The sequence below is a fragment of the Amphiprion ocellaris genome, chromosome 4, assembly GCF_022539595.1.
Source record: "Amphiprion ocellaris isolate individual 3 ecotype Okinawa chromosome 4, ASM2253959v1, whole genome shotgun sequence".
NCBI classification, from domain to species: domain Eukaryota; kingdom Metazoa; phylum Chordata; class Actinopteri; family Pomacentridae; genus Amphiprion; species Amphiprion ocellaris.
The window spans coordinates 21,374,079-21,398,623 of NC_072769.1; the positions used below are offsets into that span (position 1 = coordinate 21,374,079).

The 24,545-nt window shown below is 38.6% G+C and overlaps 1 protein-coding gene across 1 annotated transcript in view; it reads right to left on the reverse strand.

Annotated features, from left to right (window-relative positions):
- The window catches only part of zgc:154142 (uncharacterized protein LOC555481 homolog), a 33,705-nt gene extending 16,015 nt beyond the window's left edge, over positions 1-17,690 (reverse strand). The window contains exons 1-8 of the mRNA XM_023292017.3: positions 17,498-17,690; positions 13,718-13,848; positions 10,688-10,781; positions 8,338-8,478; positions 8,039-8,136; positions 5,320-5,446; positions 3,628-3,837; positions 2,733-2,948 (exon numbers count right to left, since the gene is read on the reverse strand). Coding sequence (XP_023147785.2) covers positions 2,733-2,948; positions 3,628-3,837; positions 5,320-5,446; positions 8,039-8,136; positions 8,338-8,478; positions 10,688-10,781; positions 13,718-13,848; positions 17,498-17,648 — 1,168 coding nt within the window. The 5' untranslated portion in view covers positions 17,649-17,690. The remainder of the gene's footprint in view (positions 1-2,732; positions 2,949-3,627; positions 3,838-5,319; positions 5,447-8,038; positions 8,137-8,337; positions 8,479-10,687; positions 10,782-13,717; positions 13,849-17,497) is intronic.
- Positions 17,691-24,545: the final 6,855 nt, after the last annotated feature.

The window sequence follows — 24,545 nt, forward strand, 5'->3', positions numbered from 1 at the left end:
GGAAAAGCAACAAGCAGAAGAGATTTGTTTGGGCAAAGAAACACAAGAAATGGACATTAGACCAGTGGAAATCTGTGCTTTGGTCTGATGAGTCCAAATCTGAGATCTTTGGTTCTACCCACCGTGTCCTTGTGAGACCAGAAAAGGTGAACAATGGTCTCTACATGCATGGTTCCCACCGTGAAGCATGGAGGAGGAGGTGTGATGGTGTGGGGGTGCTTTGCTTTGCTGGTGACACTGTTGGGGATTTATTCCAAACTGAAGGAACACTGAACCAGCATGGCTACCACAGCATCCTGCAGCGACATGCCATCCCATCCGGTTTGTGTTTAGTTGGACCATCATTTATTTTTCAACAGGACAATGACCCCAAACACACCTCCAGGCTGTGGAAGGACTATCTGACCAAGAAGGAGAGTGATGGAGTGCTGCTTAGGTCAGATGACCTGGCCTCCACAGTCACCTGACCTAAACCCAATCCAGATGGTTTGGGATGAGATGGACCACAGAGTGAAGGAAAAAGGACCAACAAGTGCTCAGCATCTCTGGGAACTCCTTCAAGACTGTTGGAAAACCATTTCAGGTGACTACTTCATGAAGCTAATGGAGAGAATGTCAAGAGTGTGTAAAGCAGTAATCAAAGCAAGTGATGGTTATTTTGAAGAATCTAAAACATAAAACATGTTTTGACTTGTTTCACACTTTTTTGTTTACTACATAATTCCATATGTGTTCATTCATAGTTTTGATGCCTTCAGTGAGAATCTACAATGTAACTAGTTATGAAAATAAAGAAAAAACATTAAATGAGAAAGTGTGTCCAAACTTTTGACTGGTAGTGTATATGAGTAGGACATAATCAGCAACTATTGAAAAAAAATCATGTGCTATATTAACATTGTTCCTACCAAGAACATATAGAAATACAACATAACATGAACTAGTAATAGCAGCAAGCACTACTGAAATGGAAAGCGTGGTTCATCAGCTAAATCAGCTTCAGGGGAAGAGATGTTTTTGTGCAGAGGAGTCATTTTAGGTGACATTTACTATGTGATCCACCAAAAGCATTATCCTTTAATAAGAAAGTAATATTCCATCTTGTATTATGTGCCTCTGTGTTTTAGTTCCTGGATGTGTAGCACAATGATGCCTTGATCGTGCTTTTATATCCTGCCCCCATTGTACAAGATATGCAGACCATTACGTCATCATGTTTGCATGCTGAGTGCAACCATGTTGATAGATTCTTGTGAAGACAACAATACATAATAGAAACTATACGCACACCACAAGCAGTCCAAACAGAGTGAGCTGATTATATTTTGAAGCACCTTACCACATAAATTTACACATTAACCAGGGGATGCTTACTTCTTTAACACCTTAAACTAAGAGGTTCACACCGATATCAGATATTTATTGTGCATACCTAAACACGCTGGAATGACAATTTCTAGGACCAACACAAGCTGAAAGCATTTCATGGTCCTGCATGTGTCAGATATGTTAGTTCTCAGTGGGATGTACAGTAGAAGCTTGTGAACCCACAAAACTTGTGTAGCCACAAGAAGCAGCTGTAGTTGTGCTGTTGTTTTGTGTATTATTTTTGTTGTTTTGTGTTTTTTTTTGTCCTGCTTGTGTCATTTGTCTCGTTTTTTGTCGCTTTGTAATGTTTTTGTCAAATTTTTTGTCTCTTTTTTTGTTTTGTGTCGTTTGTCTAATTTTTTTGTCATTTTGTCTCTTGCTTTTGCATTTTCTGTCTCATTTTTGTAATATTTTGTCTTGCTTTTGTTGTTTTTTCGTCTTTTTTTGTCAGGCTTTTGGCGTTTTGATTATGAAGTAAAATACTATATCATTCAGTTCCAGATACCTGTGACTAAATGTTTTGTGCCTTTATAGACACACTGTGATCTGGAAGTTGTAATGTGTAAATGATAAACTGAGACATAATGTTGTTAAAATGTAACTTATTTTTCTTAAGAAATTTCAGGTTGTTCATGATGTTTGGTAAAAAGATAATTCCTTCAATGTGAACATTTTCAGAATGCACTTTTTTGCACTAAAACAAAGGAAGAATGTGGAGTTGTGGTTATTTATAGGTTATTATACTCTGATTTTACTCGTTCGGCCCACTTGAGATCAAATTGGGCTGAATGTGGCCCCTCAACTAAAGTGAGTTTGACACCCCTGCACTATATCAAACTAATGTTATGATATTTCTTTTTTTAATGAATGTGATTGTCCTGCTTTAAGTAATCGTTAAAGCTAATGAGTACTGGATTGCCTGAGTTTGGGAATTCAACACCTAGCCATTTCCTCTCATTTCTACTTTTCATTCCTCTCTGCATTTTGCACACAAACACCCTGAACCTACAGGACACAGCACTAAAACACTCCCATCGCCTATCTGTGAGTGCTTCACGGGGACTCGGTGCTCTAGTCCTTGAGAACTCAGCAATAGATAAAGCTGTATCAGCCCCACTGCAGCCACTGAAGTGAATAATGAGAGGTAATTTATAGTTTGCTGGGCTCTTCGCAAAGAAGATCCTAATCAACAGTTTTACAGCAGGGGGGGCAGCTATTGAGCTGTACTGTAGTAACAGGCCAGGTAGTCCAGCAATGTGCACCTAACACAAGCCAAAGGTTTCAAACTCAAGGACAGGATGCACATTAGCTTCTTCGCAACAACAAATTAGTGTGTTTGAGTAAAACATAAAGCCACGGCTCACCCAGAGTGCTGTAATTATCCGAGATGACCAGTTTGTCCTCCTTGCACGCTCCCATCTCTCCAGGAATGGCCATGTCAGTGATCTGCAGTTTAATCAGGAATCCTTTCGACACTGATATCTTCCAGGAACTATGCAAATGAGCAGGATATGGATTTGGGAAACCCGAGGACTGGATGACTCCTTTGCGCCCCTGGACGATCACTGGACCGCCACTTCCTGCAGCAAAAAACAATGACTTGGATGTTTTCTTCTCATTATGCAAATTGTGTTTAGAAGCTGGATCAAAAGCTGGCTGCCATCTAATAGGGCTTATTGTCTCCTTTTCCGTCCGCCAATTGATGAGGACCAGCTTGTTTTGATACATTGAACAGATTCATTATGCAGTACCTTAATTGGCCACTGGAGAGAACCTCCCTGTCTGCCAGCAGCTTTAATATAGCGATGAGGAGAGAAAGCTCAAGGGAGACGTTACTACTTCCACACAGAGAGCTCCTCACATTCATCCTTGTTTGGTAGCTGTCACCTGATTCAAGCTGCATGTGTGTGTGCTGTATGGGGAGGCGAAACACTTCTGTAAGGTGCATCATCAAACTCATATCCGTCAGGAATGGCCATGTAACTGATAAAACTGGTGTATTATAAGAAACTATTTTCACTGGAGGCACGCTCAGCATAAATAAAATGTATGCTAGTGAGGCAACCAGACAAATCTCAGATTGTATTTTTTAACAGAAATCGAAATGGAGACATACAAAGGAAGGAGTTTGCTCGTGAAGTCAATTGAACCAAACTGTGTCATGGGATAAATGAGAATATGGATCTGTGCTTTCCTGCTTTATGTTAATTGTACATGAGGGAAATGAACCAGTTAGGTGTGCTGAGGTTTGGAGCTCACCAGTAGTAGTGGGAGGTCTAGTGGTTTGTGTGGTGGGTCTGGGTGTGGTTGGTGGCGTTGTGGTGGGAATAACAACAGGTGGAAGGCTGGACTTTGTGTAAGTTGCGCTGAATCCTTTAGAAGTCAAACTGTTGTCAGATTTGAAGCGGACAACCATGGTGTTGCTGCTCGACTCCACCGGCTTTGGCATCGTTCCCCCGCATAGTTTACCTGTGATGGATTATACGTCTGTGAAAAACTGATAAACACTCACAGAGGCTTGTGCAATAATATCAATTTCGCTTTGACATCGGTGGATCATCCGCCCTGCTTTAGCAGTGAAGTCCATGCAGACAGATTTAAATTCATTAAGTTTAAAATAGACTCCAGCAGCTCTGTCCATTCTACAGCTCCTCAAACTTTTAATTGAGCTCATGTTTTATTCATGGACCCACATCGTTGGCATTGTTAATGCTGAACAAAGCTCACAGACTATTCTGAAGTTCGAACACATCTCTTTGCTTTTTCATCACACATCCAGCTTTAACATTAACTGTACTGATGAGAGCAGATATCATGGTATGTACACTGCCTGGTCAAAAAAAAGTCACCACCTGGATTTAACGAAGCAAATAGGTAGGAGCATTCCATTGGATAATTACTGCAGTGATGAATATGTTTCAGCTGCAACAACTTATTTAACTCTTGCTGATGCAGTGAGGAGCTTCTCATTTCTGAAACAACCATGATGGAAGACATATCCTGTGATCATGGAAAGGATGTTAATCTGTCTCAGAAGGGTCAAATTATTGGTCTGCATCAAGCAAAGAAAACAACTAAGGACATTTCTGAAACTACTAAAATCAGTTTAAGAACCATCCAACGCATTATTAAAATCTGAAGGATAGTGGTGAACCATCATCTTTGAGGGACAAATGTGGTCGGAAAAAAATCCTGAATGATTGTCATCAGCGAGCACTTAAAAGTTTAGTGAAATCAAATTTGGGGGGGGGGGACAGAACAACTTAGGGCTATGTTCAATAGTGAAAGTAAGAACATTTCCACATGCACAATGTGAAGGGAACTCACAGGATTGGGACTAAACAGCTGTAGCTCTAAGAAAACCACTGATCAGTGAGGCTAATCAGAAAAAAAGGTTTCAGTTTGTTAGGTAGCATAAAGATTGGACTCTGGAGCAATGAAAGAAGGTCATGTGATCTGATGAGTCCAGATTTACCCTGTTCCAAAGTGATGGGGGCATCAGGGTAAGAAGAGAGGAGGATGAAGTGATGCATTCATCATGGCTAGTGTCTACCAGCCTGTGGGGGTTTAGGGTTATGATCTGGGGTTGGTCAGGTTCAGCAACATTATGTTCCCAAAGAATGAGGTCAGCTGACTACCTGAATATACTGAATGACCAGGTCTTTCCATCAATGGAGTTTTTCTTCCCTGATGACATGGACATGTTCCAAGATTTGTCCAACTCTCCCATCATCAATATAAGATCTTGGTGAAAAATTTATGCATCTCTGAAATAAATGCTGTGACAACACAGAAGCTTATCGAAACAATGCCACAGTAAATGTGTGCCATACTCAAAGCTAAGGGCGGTCCAATGAAATATTAGAGCGTGCAACTTTTTTCTTGGCCGGGCAGTGTATTATTGTATGTATAACCCAGTTTATCACTATGGATGTCTTATGTCATGCTTACCTCCTGAAGAAGAACCAGCCTTGTGGCCATCATAGACCTCAACAAAGTCTCCACAGACCTCAGGGACCAAGTCAAAGGACGTAAACGTCAATCGAACCTTCTCGCCTTCGGGCACTGTGATTCTCCACTGATCCAACAAACACACACACACCAATCGTTAATGAACAGTTAATGATGTTGCTTACAGTGCTCACCTTCAAGCAAAGCTGATTTCAAACATAAAAGACAGTGTCAGTGGCCGGACCAACGTAAGGTTTGTAATAAACGATTCTCTAAAATGAATCCAGACAGCATCTATCTGCATCACTCCCCGTGTTACTTCTGGTCGCATGGCTGCAATATGGGCTGCATTTTGACATACTGTAACTCATAAATAATTCTATTACTGATTCCACTTCTGTTTGGACACATGGCGATCCGTCAAGACTAAAGCCCAGCCAGATGAAGTCCTGATGACAGCCAAATAACACCATATGACTCCACATCCAAGTGCAGCACGCAAATTCTCTTATCCAAATTGACTCTGATTTAATTGTGCATTAATCACTGATCAAAAAAATTCTGTCGCGATGATTGTGTTGAAATCCAAAGCTAATGGATTTACTTTGAGGTGAGAGTCTGAAATCTTTCTCTTTGTTTAGAACCACATAATATTAATCAATACTGTCACATTGTGCACAACACTGTGGTCGATGGTGTGTGGTCTATTCTGGACATCTTACCAATAATGAGTTGCAGTTAGTTGACACAATCTATAATTTAATGCTCTTTTGTGATTAGATTTAACTAGTGTAAAGTTCATGATACATTAAAGCAGCTTAAACCTGGGTTCACCTCATCAGTTAGTACTGAAGTCACAATACAAATGTTAACTATAAGCCTTTAATTTGCATTAAAAATGAAACATTGCAGAATGTGACCCCTCTGAGCTTGATTTATCTTGTAAAAGAAAGCCTCAGAGTGGACAACTGTGGAATCAATAATGTTTTTGCATCCTGCAAATGAAGAAATACGTCTCAAATACACGAATAGAAACTGTCAGAAAGCTATAATGGCACATTTTTGTAAGCAGCTGTGTCCGTTTTTAATTGTATAGCAGGTCCTGGAGGTGATGTTTAGCTTAACATGAAGACTGAATTAAAGGGAACAACTTGCATGCATGCAATGATTGAGTTCAAATTTTAAAAAGTGGCTACTTGCACCTTTAAAGTGACATTTGCTGTAGAGAAACTGCAGAATTTCTATGTTAGCTTTATTTTTAGCCACTTACATAGCCTAACTTAGCTACTTTATTTTTAAAATTCCCTCTCTGGTTGTTGATTTAATCCTTGATAACTTCCATTTGTGTACCAAAGTTACATATTTAGAAGTTGGCTTTTCCATGAGAGGGATCATTCCACAATTGAGGGACATTTTATGTCCCACCCTTCAAATTTTAAATAACCCATGTTCAAAATACTAAAACTGGCAGTTGTTGTGCAAATTTACTTGTCCTAGAGAAAAGAGTGTTTGAAAATATTTTTTAAAGCACCAAATAAGTCTGGAGTTCCCCCTAAAATGCCATTTTTCTCTTTTCCCACCCCTCTGATGACCAAATTGAATCTCAAATAAAACAGTTAAAATGAAATTTAAATCTCCTTTTTTTGGTATTATATTGTTCATTGATGTCTCTTGTAATTGTGGGAATTTTTTTTTTTCAATTAAGATAATATTTGAAATAATAATTATTATGCATGGAACATGTGTCCCACAACAACCCTGTTAGCATAACCTTTTTAGCTGGTAAAAGAAGAAGGAAACAGTGAATCATATGAAACACTGGAATTAACATCATCAAACAGTTTTCCAAAAGAACTGGTAGAGCAAAGCTACATTGTCTCTTCTATTTTTCATATTTTCGCAGCACTGTCAGCCTTGATTGAATGTCTCGCTTTACGCCATATTATCAGGAGTAGACAAATTCTTTTTACTTTTTCTTTACTGTTTTCCATCCATCAGTTTGTCCTCTTGGTCAGCAGTAACATCTAGCTAAATATCTAGCTTCTACTCCTGAGAAAAAGCTAACATTAGCATGGATTAACAACCCTGTTACTGTCATTAGAGTAGGGTTAGCAAAAAACAAATAAAACATGGAATAAAAATGGTACTATTGATGTGTAAACTGAGCAAACCAAGCCTTTGATAGTTTATTACCTATTATTGATGAATATGGAGCAGGAAACTGTAAAAGAGAAGGTTTATTTTTCAAACATTTTGAAGCCACTGTACTCGACTGCTATTTTGTGAAAAGAAATGGTACAACACCTCTGTCATGATATCAATTGTCATATTCTGATTAATGTTTATTAAACATAAATGTTTATTAAACCAACATAATAAAACATAGAGATTTTCAGGTGAACCTTTGAACTATGGAGAGAGCCATACTAGCCGTTTCCTCTTCTTTATGCTAATCAAGTAAATCATCCAAATGGATTCGTCAGTAAGATTGACCTCATATATTGATGTGACCCATTGTAATAAAAATAAAAATTTCATTGCTAGCAGCTTTTAGATAAATACTGGTATACAGCATGTGCTGATTTAAATATTTATTTGCAGTTTGTCACAGTGTGTACTGGATGTTACATCATCTGATAAATGTCAACAATGCTTTCTCAGATGTTAAACCTCAGTGTCAGCAAATGTTAAGCTGTTCTGTTCGTGAGTGTGGCAGGACCTGGTAAAGAGCTCCGTTCGGGTAGTTCTGCTCCGGGAAGCCGGGGGTCATCAGTTTCCCCATATCACCTTGGAGAAAGCCACCGGCTCCGGCTATTTCTGGCAGCAGGGATGAAGGGCACTTCAGCTCCACAGACACCTCAAGGATACCCACAGCACAACCCCTCCACCTCCCCTCACCAATTTCATTTTCCATCTACTACCCAACATTCACTTTCTAGGTCAATCATATACCGTAAGACAGAAACATTAAGTCAGGGCAGTTTCTGAATTGAAATGGATTTCCACTCGTAATGTTACCTGTTGCCAGCTCCGGAGACACTGCTTTGTAATGAGCCTTGAATCCTTGGTCGGTTTTCCTGTCGTTGGTGTCGAAGTAGACGGTGAGGTGGTTTGTCAGAGACACCAGCGGTTTTGGTTTGCTGTAGCCACAGTATTTACCTACGAATACCACACAAGTTAGGCACAGAGAGAGACAGAACGCCTAATTAATACACCTTTTCAAAGGCACAAACCAAGTGTGAAGGTATCCTTTAAAGCAGGGATGTCAAACTCATCTTAGTTCAGGGGCCACATTCAGCCCAATTTGATCTCCAATGGGCCGGACCAGTAAAATGAGAGCATAATAACTGATAAATACCCACAAGTCCAAATTTTCCCTTAAATTAGTCAAAAAAAAATTTCACATTTAAGGAATTGTCTTTTTACAAAATATCATGAATGAATTGAAATTTCTTAAGAAAAATAAATTAAATTTCAACAACATTATGACTCAGTTCATCATCATCATATATATATATATATATATATATATATATATATATATATATATATATATATATATATATATATATATATATATATATATATATATATATATATACATATATATATATATATACATATATATATATATACATATATATATACATATATATACATATATATATATATATATATATATATATATATATATATATATATATATATAAATAAAAATATAAAAAAAATTTTACTTTATGATCATAATGACAAAAGTCAGACAAAAAAAACCAAACAACAGGGCAAATTATTTTAAAAATGAGACACAAAATTACAAAAATGAGAGACAAAATTACAAAAATGAGACAAAATTACAGAAAAGACATGAACGAGAGAAAAAATGACAAAAGCGAGAAACAAAACGACAAAAAAATACACAAACAACACAAGCGAAACAAAAAACACAAAATGACAAAATAATACACAAAACAACGAATAAAGCAAAACAAGAAACAAAATGACCAAAGTCAGACAAAAAACAACAAAAACAAGACAGTATATTACAAAAATGAGACACAAAACCACAAAAGAACAATGAACAATCTAGTATTTTACTTTATGATCAAAACAACTTGTTATGATCTAGAATTTGTTTGAAATTTATAGTTTTACAAATTTACAATTTGCAGTTAATGTCTTCTCTGTAATTTTTACACTTTACAAAGTCATCCCATGGGCCGGATTGGAGCCTCTGGAGGGCTACATGTTTGACACCCCTGCTTTAAAGACTGGGAACAACCACAAAGTGATGTTGCAAGATCACAATGTGAAGGAAAACAGCCACATACACAAAGCAACCATGTGGGAGGGATGGAGAAAGTTACACATGTCTACATTCATGGTCACTAATTATTTATATGGATTATCTCATGTGGAATATTTAATCTTTAAGGTTGCTCCTTCGGCATCCATTTGTCACAATGAATAAATATTGTAACTATTGATTATGTAAAGTCTATTCTTGCCAAGAACAAACTACACATATTTTTTACTCATTTCCCCAATGTGGCCCTGCATGTTCCTTTGAATCTGTGCCCCAGTCTGTCCTCTCTAAACCATTCCCTGGTTAATTTGCTTCTACATAACAAACACAGAATGGGGGAGCTGCATGATAAATAAATAAATCATTCCAAGGAAACACAAGATGTTCATGCTTTCAACCTTGCAGTCTGGTTGGGAAAAAATGGGGTTTGTGTTACTGAAGGCAGAGCAGCGTGCAGTAGAGCAGCAGGCCTGAGAGGCTCAGTAACTCAGTCCTGATAAACCCACCTATCTGTCTGCAAACTCAGCTCCATGTTTTAACACTCCTCTGGTCTTAACATCCTGTAACATCCTAAGAGTCAAAAATGACCCGCCTGTCCTGGTTTTAGACAGGTTTTGTCCTGGTTCTAGGCTGGTTGTGTCCTGGTTTTAGACTGGTTGTGTACTGATTCCTGACTGGTTGTGTCCTGGTTCTAGACTGGTTGTGTCCTGGTTTTAGACAAGTTTTGTCCTGGTCCTATACTGGTTCTGTCCTGGTCCTAGACTGGTTGTGTCCTGGTCCTAGACTGGTTCTGTCCTGGTTCTAGACTGGTTTTCTCCTGGTTCTAGACTGGTTGTATCCTGGTTCTAGACTGGTTGTATCCTGGTTCTAGACTGGTTGTATCCTGGTTCTTGACTGATTTTGTCCTGGTTCTAAACTGGCTGTGTCTTGGTTTTAGACTGGTTTTTTCCTGGTCCTAGACTGGTTGTGTCCTGGTTTTTAGACTGGTTCTGTCCTTGTTCTAGACTGGTATTGTCCTGGTTGATTTCTCTCGTCTCCTTAGGTTGGAATAAATGTGAAATTTACCGATGATTCCCAGTGAATCTCGCAGTGTGACCAAGTCTCCCGTGCATTGCTGGGTGTCCTCCAAAGCAAATTCCTCAAACCACAGATGGATCACCTGAGGGAGAGAAAAATACAGAGATGTTTCATGTTTATTAGGGTTTGAGCCTCAAAGGTGTTTAGGACCCTCTTGAAACCCATGGCTGTGAGCCAAAATGGCTGAACAGCGTTACCTGGAAAATTTCAAACAGGCTCTATGACCACTAAAATGCAGTTGAAAACCATACCTAAAACACAACAGGAAATTGGCCATTTTGAATTATGTGACATATTTTGGATGATTTTGGACCAATATTTGCAAATTTTCAAAAGCTATGAATTCAAACAGGGTAACCCTAACAGAGCTGAAACTTGGCCAGGATGTACAGCAGGCATGGCTGATTAAAAGCTATCAAAATGCTCTGCAAAAGTCTGAGGGCGTGGGAATGGCGGCTGGCGGAACTTCAACAATTCACAATGACACAGGAAATGCTGTCTAACTGGCCTGTACATGCTTCAGTCTGCCTCAAACTTTACATGTGTGATTACAGTCTGGCTCTGATGAATTCTATAGACCAACATACAGTCACAGAGAGAGCGCCACCTGGTGGATGGGCCACCATGAAACAGGAAGTGCTGTCTAACTAGCCTGTACATGCTTCAATCTGCCTCAAACTTTACGTGTGATCACAGTCCGGCCCTGATAGCATACCTAGGCCGATATACATTCACAGTGATAGCGCCACCTGGTGGACAGTTTTGACAGGTCGCCATCAAGAAGACCATAGGCTGAGATGTCTGTGTAGTTTCTCATTCATCCAGGTCATGGTTATCCAAAGTTGTTTAAATCAATCCAACTGGACTTTAAGAAGGTTCCTTGAAGACGTTTCACCTCTCATCCAGGAGGCTTCTTCAGTTCTGGTGATGGTTGATGTTGCCTCAGCTTATAACCTCTGTGAGGTGTGGTCAGTATTATTCACATTCCGACGACCATTGCCAAGGCCATAGGCTGAAATTACACTCTCAGTCGCAGAGCCACCTGGCGGACATGCTTGGATTTGCTGACCAGACAGGATGCGAGAACCTGACCATTAAACAGCTTTAATTTATATTTTAAATCTGAGAAGTCGATAATTGGACAGGCAGGAGTGAGTCCTCAGCGTGAAATCTGATGCATGTTCATGTGTTAGAATGCAGATAAACACAGCATCGGAGAGAGAAGCAGCCGCCATGCAGGAAGTCAGTCGGGTTGCCAGAGAAGGAAGGATCAAGGATTTTGTTTTGTCCTGTGGGTCTGGAGGGGAGAGCTGAGGAGAATGAAGGAGACAAGGCAGCCATCTGTCGCTGCCGCTGCATTTGTCCCAGCTGTCCCCAACTGCTTGGCCTCACATTAGACAGTTTCCATAACAGCAATGAGACAAACTCCACTCATTAGACACCCGTCTGGAATACAGACACCAGTGACTTGTTCTGATCTGCACAGTGCTGTGTTCAAACTGGTTTTCAAGTAGAAAGCAATTTCAGACCATAACAGTCCAAAGGAAGTGTTTCATTTATTAGAAAAAAAACAACAAACAAACACTTTCTATTTTCCATGTTACCAAACCAAGACTAACTGTGGAGTCATCCGCCTCTGAATCTGATAACAACAACACCAGCTGTTATGGTGGAAACTCATGTTTGCTTTACATAAAATGTGATATTAATATTCTACTGCAACTTTGTGATTACATTGTCAAAAAAATTGAGTAAGAAATGGTGAAAGTCTTATTGCAAGGGTGCCAGAAATGAACAGAAATAAAATACTGTAATGTTATGAAAACTGGAAATGATGGGGGGAAAAACTGGGGAATATCTGTAAAATAAGGATTTTTTTAAAAGCTGATTTAAATGTAATTAAACAGCATGATTTTAATAATTTTAAGTTCACTTTTGACTTATTTTTTATTCAATTTTTTATTTTTTGTACAGTTCAAATGTTAATACTCTTCCCCTGGGATTTAATTAGATATTATCTGTAATTTAACAAAACAAAGAAAATAACATTCCTTTTTCAGTCCTTAATAAACACATTTTTTCTTTTAAATAACAGGAGATATCTGTGAAATAATATTTTTTCCTGATTTACATACTGTCAAAAGCAAATTACTATTTGTAAAATATAATATTATATATAGTAAAAAATATTATTGACAGTTATATGTGTTTTTTGTTACAGTTTGTTATTGGTTTTTTACAGTTAACTGATTTTTTAAAATTAATTTACCAGTTAATATCTGTAATTTACAAAACAAGGAAAATCTGTAAAAATAAATAAATAAATAAATAAATAAATAAATAACAGTAAATTGTTTCAGAAATTATAGTAAATTTTTAAAAAATATTTTTTACAGTGTACAAAATTGCATTATTTAAGATGGCGATTATGGAAATTATTACGTACTGATAATTACTATTGTACTTTTATTTTTACACTTTCTATTGTTTACTATTTTATCTGCTTGTTGTTTTAAAGTTTTGTTTATTATTGCACTATGAACTGTCTGCTCTTTTATTTTACACACTTTGGGCTGCTGTAGTGTATGAAAGCTGCTATCTGGCTGCCGTTTATTATTGTTGCTTATCAGGGATTGAATTGCAGTCAGGCTTGTTACACAGTACCATTCAAAAGTTTGAGGTCACTTAGAAATGCCCCTATTTTTGAACAAAAAGTAGCTTTTTCAATGAAGACAGCATTAAATTGATCATTTTTAATGGAATATCTACATAGAGGTACAGAGGAACATTTCCAGCAACCATCACTCCTGTGTTCTAATGCTACATTGTGTTAGCTAATGGTGTTGAAAGGTTAATTGATGATTAGAAAACCCTTGTACAGTTCTGTTAGCACATGAATAGAAGAGTAATGTTTAAATCTCTCCGTCAACAGTTCATGAAATATTCTTTGTGCATGGGGTCATTTAAAAGTGGACTGTTTGGGTTCACTGGAGGAGCAGCAACAATGGTTTTTGTCACCTTGTCAGGGTCCACGGTGATCTGCCAAGTGCAGCTTTTGCCGTTGTCGTAGCTGTTGGGGTAGTTGAAGCTGGTGAAGGTGCCTGATTCTCCGGTCAGCTCCTGAGGACCACCACACCCAGAGCTGGGCCCTTGAAGTGAATGAAAAAGGTTGTTACTGAGCCATCTTTGTTGGAAATCATGGCTTAACGTGGTCCCTATTTGAAGAACAACTGCTGGTAATGTCTTCTTCCACTGCTCTCTGAAGCTCATGAATTCATGTGTAGATAACAGCATACTTATGAGCCTCAGAGCTGAGGCTTTTAATTACTGTGTACAGGGTCGATATGGATCATTTCTAAGCAAGGATACCAATAACTGATATTTGTAGTTACTGTGAAAACTATGGTGTCAAACTTTAGGATAACAGAAACTCCCCATTCAGCACGTTGTAGAAAAATCTTTGTTTACTTATGTTTGACACGTGCCAAATTTAAAAAAAAAAAAAAAAAAAATTTTCAACATTTATCCTCATGTATTGATAGACTAGTACTGGTGACATGTAATCAATGAGGCAGTGCTGTTGGTGGGAGATTCTTAGAGAGGAAAGCTGCAGTAGCACCGTTTGAAATAATTACAATCATCTGGATTTGGATGATAAAACATGATGACAGTGATAATTGGAGAGCCCACTATTTAATACCAGCTCGGAACCAGAACACTGGATTTTTAATTTTCAGGAGTTTTTTTTGTTGTTGTTGTTATTTCACTTTTGCATTGGAAAACATTCTTACAACCTTAACCCTTCTGTTACCTTGAAATTTACCAACATCTTTTATCCTTGGGGTCAGTTTGACTCCAGCAATTTAAACCTCCAGAAAATTATTATAATCAAAATTGCTCCCCATATTTATTTGTCAGGTACTTTATGTCTTTTTGTTTACTACCTCAGTAGCACTTTCAATAAAACAACCCCCACCCACTCCCCCCATACATCCAGAACACCAGAAATTTCACAAGAAAATCTCACTGACTGACCTAAAATTGGAGAGAGTTATCTTTTGGTGTTTTAATGGCTTTATATTATTTCAAAGTACATATTTTTGTTCTCTATAACATATAATGAAAAACTATTTCTGCTCAATTTGACCCCAGGAAAAACGAATACAATTTCAAAAAGTTTAGGGACCTAAAGTTTTTGAAGATTAGAATATTGCATGTTATAGTGACCTCAAAATCATCCAAAACAACCAAAACTAAAGTGTAAACTGTTATTTATTCTATGTTTTTTTTTAGCTAAAAGGGTTAATAAAGACTAAGAAACCCCTACCATGCTCACAAAAGCACACAACATGCAGGTTTAACTGTTTATCTTGCTAATATTTTCCACTTTTGTCTGAATACAACCCACATCCAGGGCTAGAGGGAATTCATTAGTGTTGCAGGTTTTGGTCGTAAACAAAACTATTGGATGAATAAAAGTTTTGGCTAAATGAGAAATGGAGGGATCACCGGTTCATCCGGAGGGCATCATGGAGGTTTGTACCAAATTTCATGGAAATCCACTGATTTGTTACTGCACTAACAAACAGCACTGCAGGTGAAGACATTCTGTTTACTATGATATTCAAATGATTAAGTAACACTTTATAATCTTCGCGGTGTAAATGAAAGCCAGTTCTGCAGCCTCGGCAGCAGCATTGATTATTCAGTCGGTCGTCATTCACAGCAGCAGGGTTTTCCCTCGTGGCCTGAGCAGCTTCTGTCAGAGTCTGGAGCGCAGCTGTGTGTCACAGCAAAAAAAACCTGGGATGTATTCTGTCTCTTAGGCAGAACATGGATGTAAACAGAGCCGCGGTGTTGTTGTGCTGTGTAAAACAAGCCACCTCAATCTTAAGACGATGATTCTTTTAATAAGTCCAGTCCTACAGTAACTCCTCATAGCTGCTCCTGTATGCAACACTTGACTTTTCCTCAGGGCTACAGAAGTCTCTGATGACCTGTAATGCAGGAAACAAATGGTTTCTGCTGATAGTCATTTCACTGCTTAATCCCCGTCATGCCAACAAACAATTCCCCCAGTTTGTTTTCCAAAATCAGGCAGCAGAAATGTGTCGGCTCTCATTGCGGTTTCTTTTCTCCCTGCCTAAGGGCAAAATAAATAATGATTTTGCTGAAAGAAAAATGAAATTGGAAAGAGATGGAGGAGAAATGGAGGAGGGGGTAAAGGCTGCTGATGTAGTGATGGCACATTTATTACTGCTGTGAAATTACTGGGGCAGTAGAGGGGTCAGACAAATATCACTGTTTGCTTCTCACTGTGCTTCCATTTCACTGGCATCAGATGTAAATCTCCCTGTGAAAGTTCCAATATTCAGATTTATTTACTGTTTCACAACAGCAGGGAACAATATTGACCCAAACCTTTCACTAAGCAGCTATCTGTGTTATGTTAATTAACACTTCTCAGTTTTTTGCCAGAAATCTTGCACTCATATTTGTTCCTGAGAAGAAAAATGTTATAATTAAAAATGTTTGTTTTTTTTAGAATTTACAACAAGACTGAGAGTCTATGGAGAAGCTTTAACATTGTGAGACTGTACTTTGAGCTAAATGCTGATATCTGCAGTATCATGACGATACCGCTGACATGCTGAAAGGTTAATGTTATACATGCAGATCATTTTAGTTATGCATGTTTAGATGTGGGCTGCACGGTGGAATGGTGGTTAGCACCGTCGATCTTTCTGCATGGGGTTTACGTGTTCTCCCTGTACATATGTGGGTTTTCTCCAGGTTCTCCAGCTTCCTCCCACAGTCCAAAGGCATGCTGAGGTTAATTGGTGATTCTAAATTTTCTGTAGGTGTGAATGTGAGTGTGATTGTTTGTCTCTATATGTAGCCCTGTGATAGACTGGTGACCTATCCAGGATGTCCCCTGCTTTCACCCTAAGTCAGCTGGGATAGACTCCAGCCTCCTGCAACCCTAATGAGGATTAAGCAGTGTATAGATCATGGATAGATTTGTAGCAACCGGCTGTGTATTGATTATTTTGTTTGCAGTTCCACACATTACTCCATATACTGATTTTGTTTTTAATCGCTGGCAGATATTTATGCACGTCAGTAGAGGTACCATATTATGTATGCATCCACAGTTTCTATATAATTTCCTAAAGCTGTAATTTCTGAGAGGTTTTCTTGAAATAAATATGAGACTGGGTTAGCTAGACATGCAAAATTGTGAAATTTGTCCTCAGAAAAATGGGAAATTCAACATATGCACTACCGTTCAAAGGTTTGGGATCACTTAGAAAAGTCCTTATTTTTGAAAGAAATGCAGTTTTTTATGAACATAACATTAAATGAATCATTAATCCAGTCTAGACATTGTTAATGTGGTAAATCACTATTCTAGCTGGAAACAGCTGATTTTTAATGGAATATCTCCATAGGGGTACAGAGGAACATTTCCAGCAACCATCACTCCTGTGTTCTAACGCTACATTGTGTTAACTAATGGTGTTGAAAGGCTGATTGATGATTAGAAAACCCTTGTGCAGTTATGTCAGCACATGAATAAAAGTGTGAGTTTTCATGGAAAACATGAAATTGTCTTGGTGACCCCAAACTTGTGAACGGTAGTGTATTTGAAGAATAACGCTTTTTAGAATTGATTTGCATTTTATTTGCAAACCAAAGTAAGCACATAAACATAGGAGATATCAGAAAAATGCAAGAATAGTACCTCAGATGTGCTGTGGGTTTACATTATTATATTTTCTGAGCATAAACACTCACCTTCTATATGAGGAGCAGAGTCATCTTTGTCAACGAAGTAGACGACCACGAGGCCAATGCAGGCCCCAGTCATCGCCACAAACAGAAATATGAGACAAGCTTCCAGGGTGCTCAGACCCCTGGACTTACGGCGACCCTTCTCCACATCCATTTTCCTCCCAGTGGTGGAGACGAACCAGACTGAGCCCCATCCAGCTGTTCAGCAGCTTATTAACAGCACAAAGAGGACCACGTCTGAACTTTGACAGCTCAGGTGAACCTTGAGCACACCTGTTGCATCACGCCAACATTAGCGAGACGGATGAGATTGAGCCATAAGTTGTGTGATATCAGAAAGTTAATGAGTGTTGATGTTCCAATCAGAGGCTCATCAGTTTATCACTGAGGAGACTGAAGCTGCAGATAAAAGCCACGACCTCCCACCTGTTTCACGGGAAAGCTGTTCTCAAAGCAAGTGTATTAATTAGTGGAAAAAAATCTCAGAGATATGTCACTGTGTGCATTACAGTAAAATCGTGGCAGTTAACTAATCCAGCTGTGATTTTCACTATTACACAATACAATTTAGACAGCAAATGTTGGTAAAACTATACTTTTACAGTATTCAGGTGTGATTTTAAGGTTTCAAAGTGATGCTGTAATGCAACAAAAACTATATATTATTCCAAAATAAGCCAGATGCTTTAATATTTTTACTTTTGTAACTTTAGTTTTTTCTGTTAATATAGACTCAAAACGACAAAAGTGAGAGACAAAATGACAAACGACACAAAAACTTAGATAAAAAAGTTAGAAAGCGATGAAAAATGGACAAATGACAAAAACGAGACAAAAAATTACAAAAACGAGAAACAAAATGACAAAAAAATAGACAACATAAGCAAAACAAAAAAACATAAAAGGAAAAAATCTACACACAATACAGTGAATAAAGCAATACACAAAAATGAGACAAAAAACACAAGCAAGACAAAAAGGAAACACAAAACGACAGAAACGAGAAACAAAATGACAAAAACATGAGACAAACGGCAAAACTCAGACAAAAAGACAAAAAACCAACAAAAACAAAACAAAATATTACAAAACTGAGACACAAAATGACAAAAGAACAGTGAACAATCTAGTGTTTAACTTTATAATCAAAACAACTTGTCATGGTTTCATAGTTGTACAAATTTCCAATTTGCATTTAATGTCTTCTGGCCAGATTGGACCCTCTGGAGGGTCAGTTTTGGCCTGCGGGCCGCGTGTTTGGCACCCCTGCTTTACAGTATCTTAATTCTTTTCATTTTTTTTCCAATAGTATCTTCAGGTTTTTTATCAGCTGGGCATTTTTTCCTACAAGACTTCTTCACCGTTTATTTGGAAATCTGGCGACATTTATTTTTATTTTTAGCTGCATTTTCTCAGCAGTAAGCAGCGAATTCATTATCTTGTGTTTTTTTATTTGTAGCTCTTCCATAAACAACACTCAGCATGACGTTTATTGATAGTTGGCAGATTTAAATCAGCAATAAACCTTGACCAAGCGATATCAGGCCTGTATAACTGCCATTTAGGACACTGGTCTCACTTAGAGCTTCAAACAAGTAAATACAACTTAAACAGAAATTGCAATCAGGCATTTGACTGATTAGATAAATATGACAAGACTAATGGGGCAGCACGGTGGAAGGTGGGTAGCACTGTTGCTTCACAGGTAGAAGAGTGCTCCGGCTTCCTCCCACAGTCTAAAGACATGCTGAGGTTAACTGGTGATTGGAAATTGTCTGTAGGTGTGAATGTGAGTGTGCTTAGTTGTTTGTCTCTGTGTGAACCCTGCCTTCGCCCAAAGTCAGCTGGGATAGGCTCCAACCCTCCATGACCCTACAAAGGACTAGGCGGTGTATAGATGATGGATGGATGGACAAGACTAATCTCTGCAGCTGTGAGATTGTACCTGATTCATTTGCTTTATGCAGCATGCTGTCATGGTGACATTTATAATGCTGACATTTTGATGTTTTGAAGAAATGTTTGCCGTGTTAGCATGCATCTGCTAATTACCACTGAGGACAGGCGAGGCTGATGATGTCAGTAGTGCTGCATTCATCATGAAAACACATAGTGGACAAAATATACACTACTGTTCAAAAGTTTGGGGTCACACAGGCAACTTCATGTTACACTTTTATTCATGCGCTAACATAACTGCACAAGGGTTTTCTAATCATCAATTAGCCTTTCAACACCATTAGCTAACACAATGTAGCATTAGAACACAGGAGTGATGGTTGCTGGAAATGTTCCTCTGTACCTCTATGTAGATATTCCATTAAAAATCAACCGTTTCAAGCTAGAATAGTCATTTACCATAACAATGTCTAGACTGGATTTATCATTCATTTCATCTTCAATGAAAAAAAATGCTTTTCTTTCAAAAATAAGGACATTTCCAAGTGACCCTAAACTTTTGAACAGTAGTGTACGTTTGACTAGATGGATATTTGGGTTACTGATGAAAATCGCATTATTCTGTTAAAAAATCTTCTTGAGTCATGAGTGAAATGTGCAGTCATTGTCACCACTGAGCTTTTTCCTCCTTGAAACAAAGATTCAGATTTATGGGGTTTCATATATACACTACTGTTCAAAAAATTGGGGTCACTTAGAAACGTCCTTATTTTTGACACAAAAGCAGTTTTTTTCAGTGAAGATAACATTGAGCAGCTATCCTGAGCTGCTCAGTCACAGAAAGATCCAGGAGCTTGAAACACATGGCTCGTTCCACCTCCTCGCCATTGATGTAGAGTGGATGGCGCTGTCCTGACTTCCTGAAATCTACAATACTCTCTTTGATCTTCTTGATGTTCAGGCTGAGATTGTGCTCTACACACAATGAGACCAGATTTTGCACTTCTCTCCTAGTCCAAGCATGGTAGTGTCATCTGCAAATTCTGCAATGTAGTTGGATGGATAGGAGGAAGAACAGTCGTGTGCGTGGAGCAATAGACTGAGCACACATCCTTGTGGGGCACCTGTGCTTAGAGTATTAAAAAGCATAAAATAAGCTTTACATTGAATGGTTTAATGGAAAAACTTCTAAATATGTAATTTTCATGTATGAATATATATATATATATATATATATATATATATATATATATATATATATATATATATATATATATATATATATATATATATATATATATATGAGGAAGTTCACAATTCATTATCTGGAGACCATTAAAGCATGAACCAAATTTTCAGCAAACCATTATGTGCTCTGTCTAATCTGTGTATATCAATCAATTCAGTGCTGAGATATTTCAAGATGAGTGTCAATGTCCTTCCACCCACGTCGTCCCGTTGGCAAGAAACAACATTTGTCTGTGAGGGTGAGGGTCGAGTCTGTCTCGCCGCTTCGAGACGAGATCATGGGCAGTTCAGAAGGGCTTGCGATTGGAAGATGCTGGTAGACTTGGACCAAAAACTTTGCTTCCCACCTAACATCGTATCCACCAACCTGCAACCACACCTGGTGCTATGGTCAGCTTCTCTTAGACACGTTTACATCATGGAACTCACAGTGCCCTGAGAGAGCTCAGTAGAGGAGGCCTAAAAGGGCAAGAAGCTGAGGCATATGGAGCTTGCCATCAATGCACAACAGCGAGGCTGGAAGGTGAGGGTCCGAGCTATTAAAGTAGGCTGCAGAGGATTTGTAGCCACCTCGACATCCAGGCTTCTCCAGGAGATGGGAGTATGCTGGAAGGCCCAACGGCAAGCGATCAAGGACCTCTCCAGAGCTGCTGAAAAGGGAAGTCAGTGGCTGTGGATGAAAAGAAAGGACTCCACCTAGGCCTTCAAGTGAGTAGATGACATCTAAGGGGTGAACCTGGAACGCTGGGAGTCACTGCTGGACCCTCTGGAGGTGTCGTGGGGGCCCACTTGATACCCTCACTCCTTTGACCATCCCACAGTCTTAGAAGGTGTTTCATGTATGTAACAAGGGATATCAACATCTAGTCCTACACAACAGAAGAAAGTGTAAAAATTCTAATGGTGGTGCCAAAAGAGAAGAGCTAGGAGTGCACCAAAGTCAGTAAAATTCATCCTCTGGGGACCATCAGTGTCTTCACTACATTCCATATTAGTGCATTAAATGGAAATAGATCTTTTTAGACCTAATTGCTGGTAGGAGTCACCTCTAAAACCATGCTGTTTATGGCAAAAATCCAAGTTAATTCAAAAAGTAGAGACATTTTCCTTGGTGTCTGATCAAAGTTATACTGAAAGAACCGCCTGAGACGTCAGTTTTTCTGAGAACCTGAATACAGCTCAGGAGATTATAATTATCCTGATACACTGGAAATGCAGGACGAGAAGTTAAATTGGGTGAAAAGAATAGCAAAGTTCAGTTTGATCCAGGCAAAAATTGAAATTATTTTAAGTCATAACTGCATTGTCTCCAAAGTTTCTTTCACAGACCTGAAAGAATTCATTTCTGTACTTCTTCAGATAAAGCAGACGGGGGGATTAACTTCCTTTGCAGACAATGCAGAGTGACACAGGCCATGCTGTGACAAAAGCACCGAGGTTAGAGGTAATGAGTTTCACGAGGAGGATCTTCCTTTTGGGCTGAATCTCCACACAAAGACGCTTGATTGGGTTTTATCAGAATCGTCTCCTGGATCCACTTTGGCTGTGTTAGGATCTGAAGCAGCAATCTGTCAGTCTAGACCCTTTAACATGTCATTTTCTTCGGAGATAAGGACTTTCCTTCCATTTTACAAAAGGCAATGATGTAACAAATGCTGCTTATCTCTCCTCAGGGAAGCAGAAAACAATGGAAAAGATCATTCATTAGGCAGAATGATGATTTTCCATCAATGGCAGAAACCTATTGGTTGGTAAATATTGATATCCTGCATGTGTCTGTATGTCTGTCTGTCTGTCTCTGGATGTATCTTGAAGCCTCTCTTTCCTTTTCCTGTCTCGGTGCTTCACCTTTATGAGTGTTTGTTTTGGATCCTCTAGCTCCACCAGGGGACCTATGATTTATGGGCACATCTGTCACCCATAATAAAGCAGTCTCTAATGAAGCCAGGGAAGGTGACCTTTGTGTATACGTGCGTGTATGCCTTTATTTTTTCTTTAAACACGAGCCTTTGCACATATATGCAGTGTTAGAAAGGTTACGAGTGCATGTGCTTGTGAGCTGAATGGTAAGCAATCGATGATGAGCGCTAAAATGCTGGTTACATCCATGTTTGTCTGATGTAGAGAAGAAAAGGGGTCAATTGACTGACAAATAAGATGACTAATGGAAAAAGCTACAAAATGGACAATGGCATCGAAAACAGACGAGGATGCCAAAAATTTAAAGGAAAACAGTGTTGCTGGCAAAAAAATGCAAATATAAGATTACAAAAAAGCACGGGGAGCAGACTGAGGCAAAAATCCCCAGAAAATACAGGCAAGATTCAGAAAACTGAAACAAAACACTGGTAAGCTAAAGCAGCGAGTACAACGACAGAGCTGGAGGTTTACACACACTGTGGGGTTGATAAGCTGAGTGGAAACAGATGATCGGAGAGGCAGGTCGGGTGATGCTTCTGTCAGGAAAGGGCAGGCAGGTGGGAGTGGCGACGTCGCTTAGAGTTAGTGCAAGGAAACCGAAAAAGACCAAATAATGATTGAATGAAAAAAAACCCAACAGCTGGTGGGAGGAGACAAAAGGGGGCTATACTGCAGAAAACTGGAATTGTTCAACAAAAGCACACACTCATGCAGGCCAACGCTGCACCGCAAACAAATGTAGGCCATATATTCCACTGGGAACTGAGCGGCCATCGGGAGGACGGGCCTCTCTTCCAGCTATCTCAGCTAATACAATGCAAGGATGAATAAGGGAGAGGAACAGCAGCAGAAGAACCATTTTAAACATTCTGCAGCAGAGGAGAAACCAACAGAGGCTTTAATTACCTCACTGTTACTGGCTTAGGATGCTCGTTATGATATCATCGTCTGGGAGGAGAGGAATGTGGAGATGAAGTTGAAGGGGAAGGTATTCAAAATATCCCACAAAATTATTCAAAATGATCAAAAAAGGATTCAAAGTTACCAAAAAGGGATTTTAAATGGTTACCATGGATTTAAATGAATAAAAAGGGATTACAAATGGCCATGAAGGGATTCCAAATGACCAAAGATATAATTAAAATAACCAGAAACGATTCAACATTCACAGAAATGGATTCCAAATAACTAAAAAGGGATTCAGAATTGCCTAAACTGATTCAAAATGACCAAAAATTTATTTGAAAATGGCCAAAAAGGGATGCAGAATGACCAGAAATGGATTCAAAATTGCCAAAAAGGAATTTTAAATGGCCACCAAGGTTTTAAAATTACCCAAAAGTTGATTCAAAATGAATAAAAAGGGATTCCAAATGGCCATGAAGGGATTCCAAATTACCAAATACGGAATCGAAATAGCCAGAAAGGATTCAACATTACCAGAATTGGATTCCAAATAACCAAAAAGGCTTTCAGGGTTGACTAAATTAATTCAAAATGACCAAAAATGATTCAAAATGCCCAAAAAGGATTTCAAAATGACCTAAAATGGATTCAAAACTGCCAAAAGGGGATGCACAATGACCTAAAATTTGTTTGAAAGTAGCCAAAAGGGGATTTAGAATGAATATAAAGGGATTCAAAATGATCACGAAGGGATTCCAAATTACCAAAAAATGGAATCAAAATCACCCAAAAGGACTTCAAAATGACGAAAAAAGGTATTTTAAATGGCCACCAAGGATTTGAAATGACCCCAAAGTGGATTCAAAGTGAATAAAAAGGGATGACAAAAGACCATGAAGGGATTCCAAATGACCAAAATGGAATCGAAATAACCAAAAAGGATTCAACACATCCCAGAAATAGATTCCAAATAATTAAAATGGGATTCAGAATTGCCTAAACTGATTCAAAATGATCAAAAATGGATTCAAATTGGCCAAAAGGGGATGCACAATGACCAAAAACGTATTTGAAAATC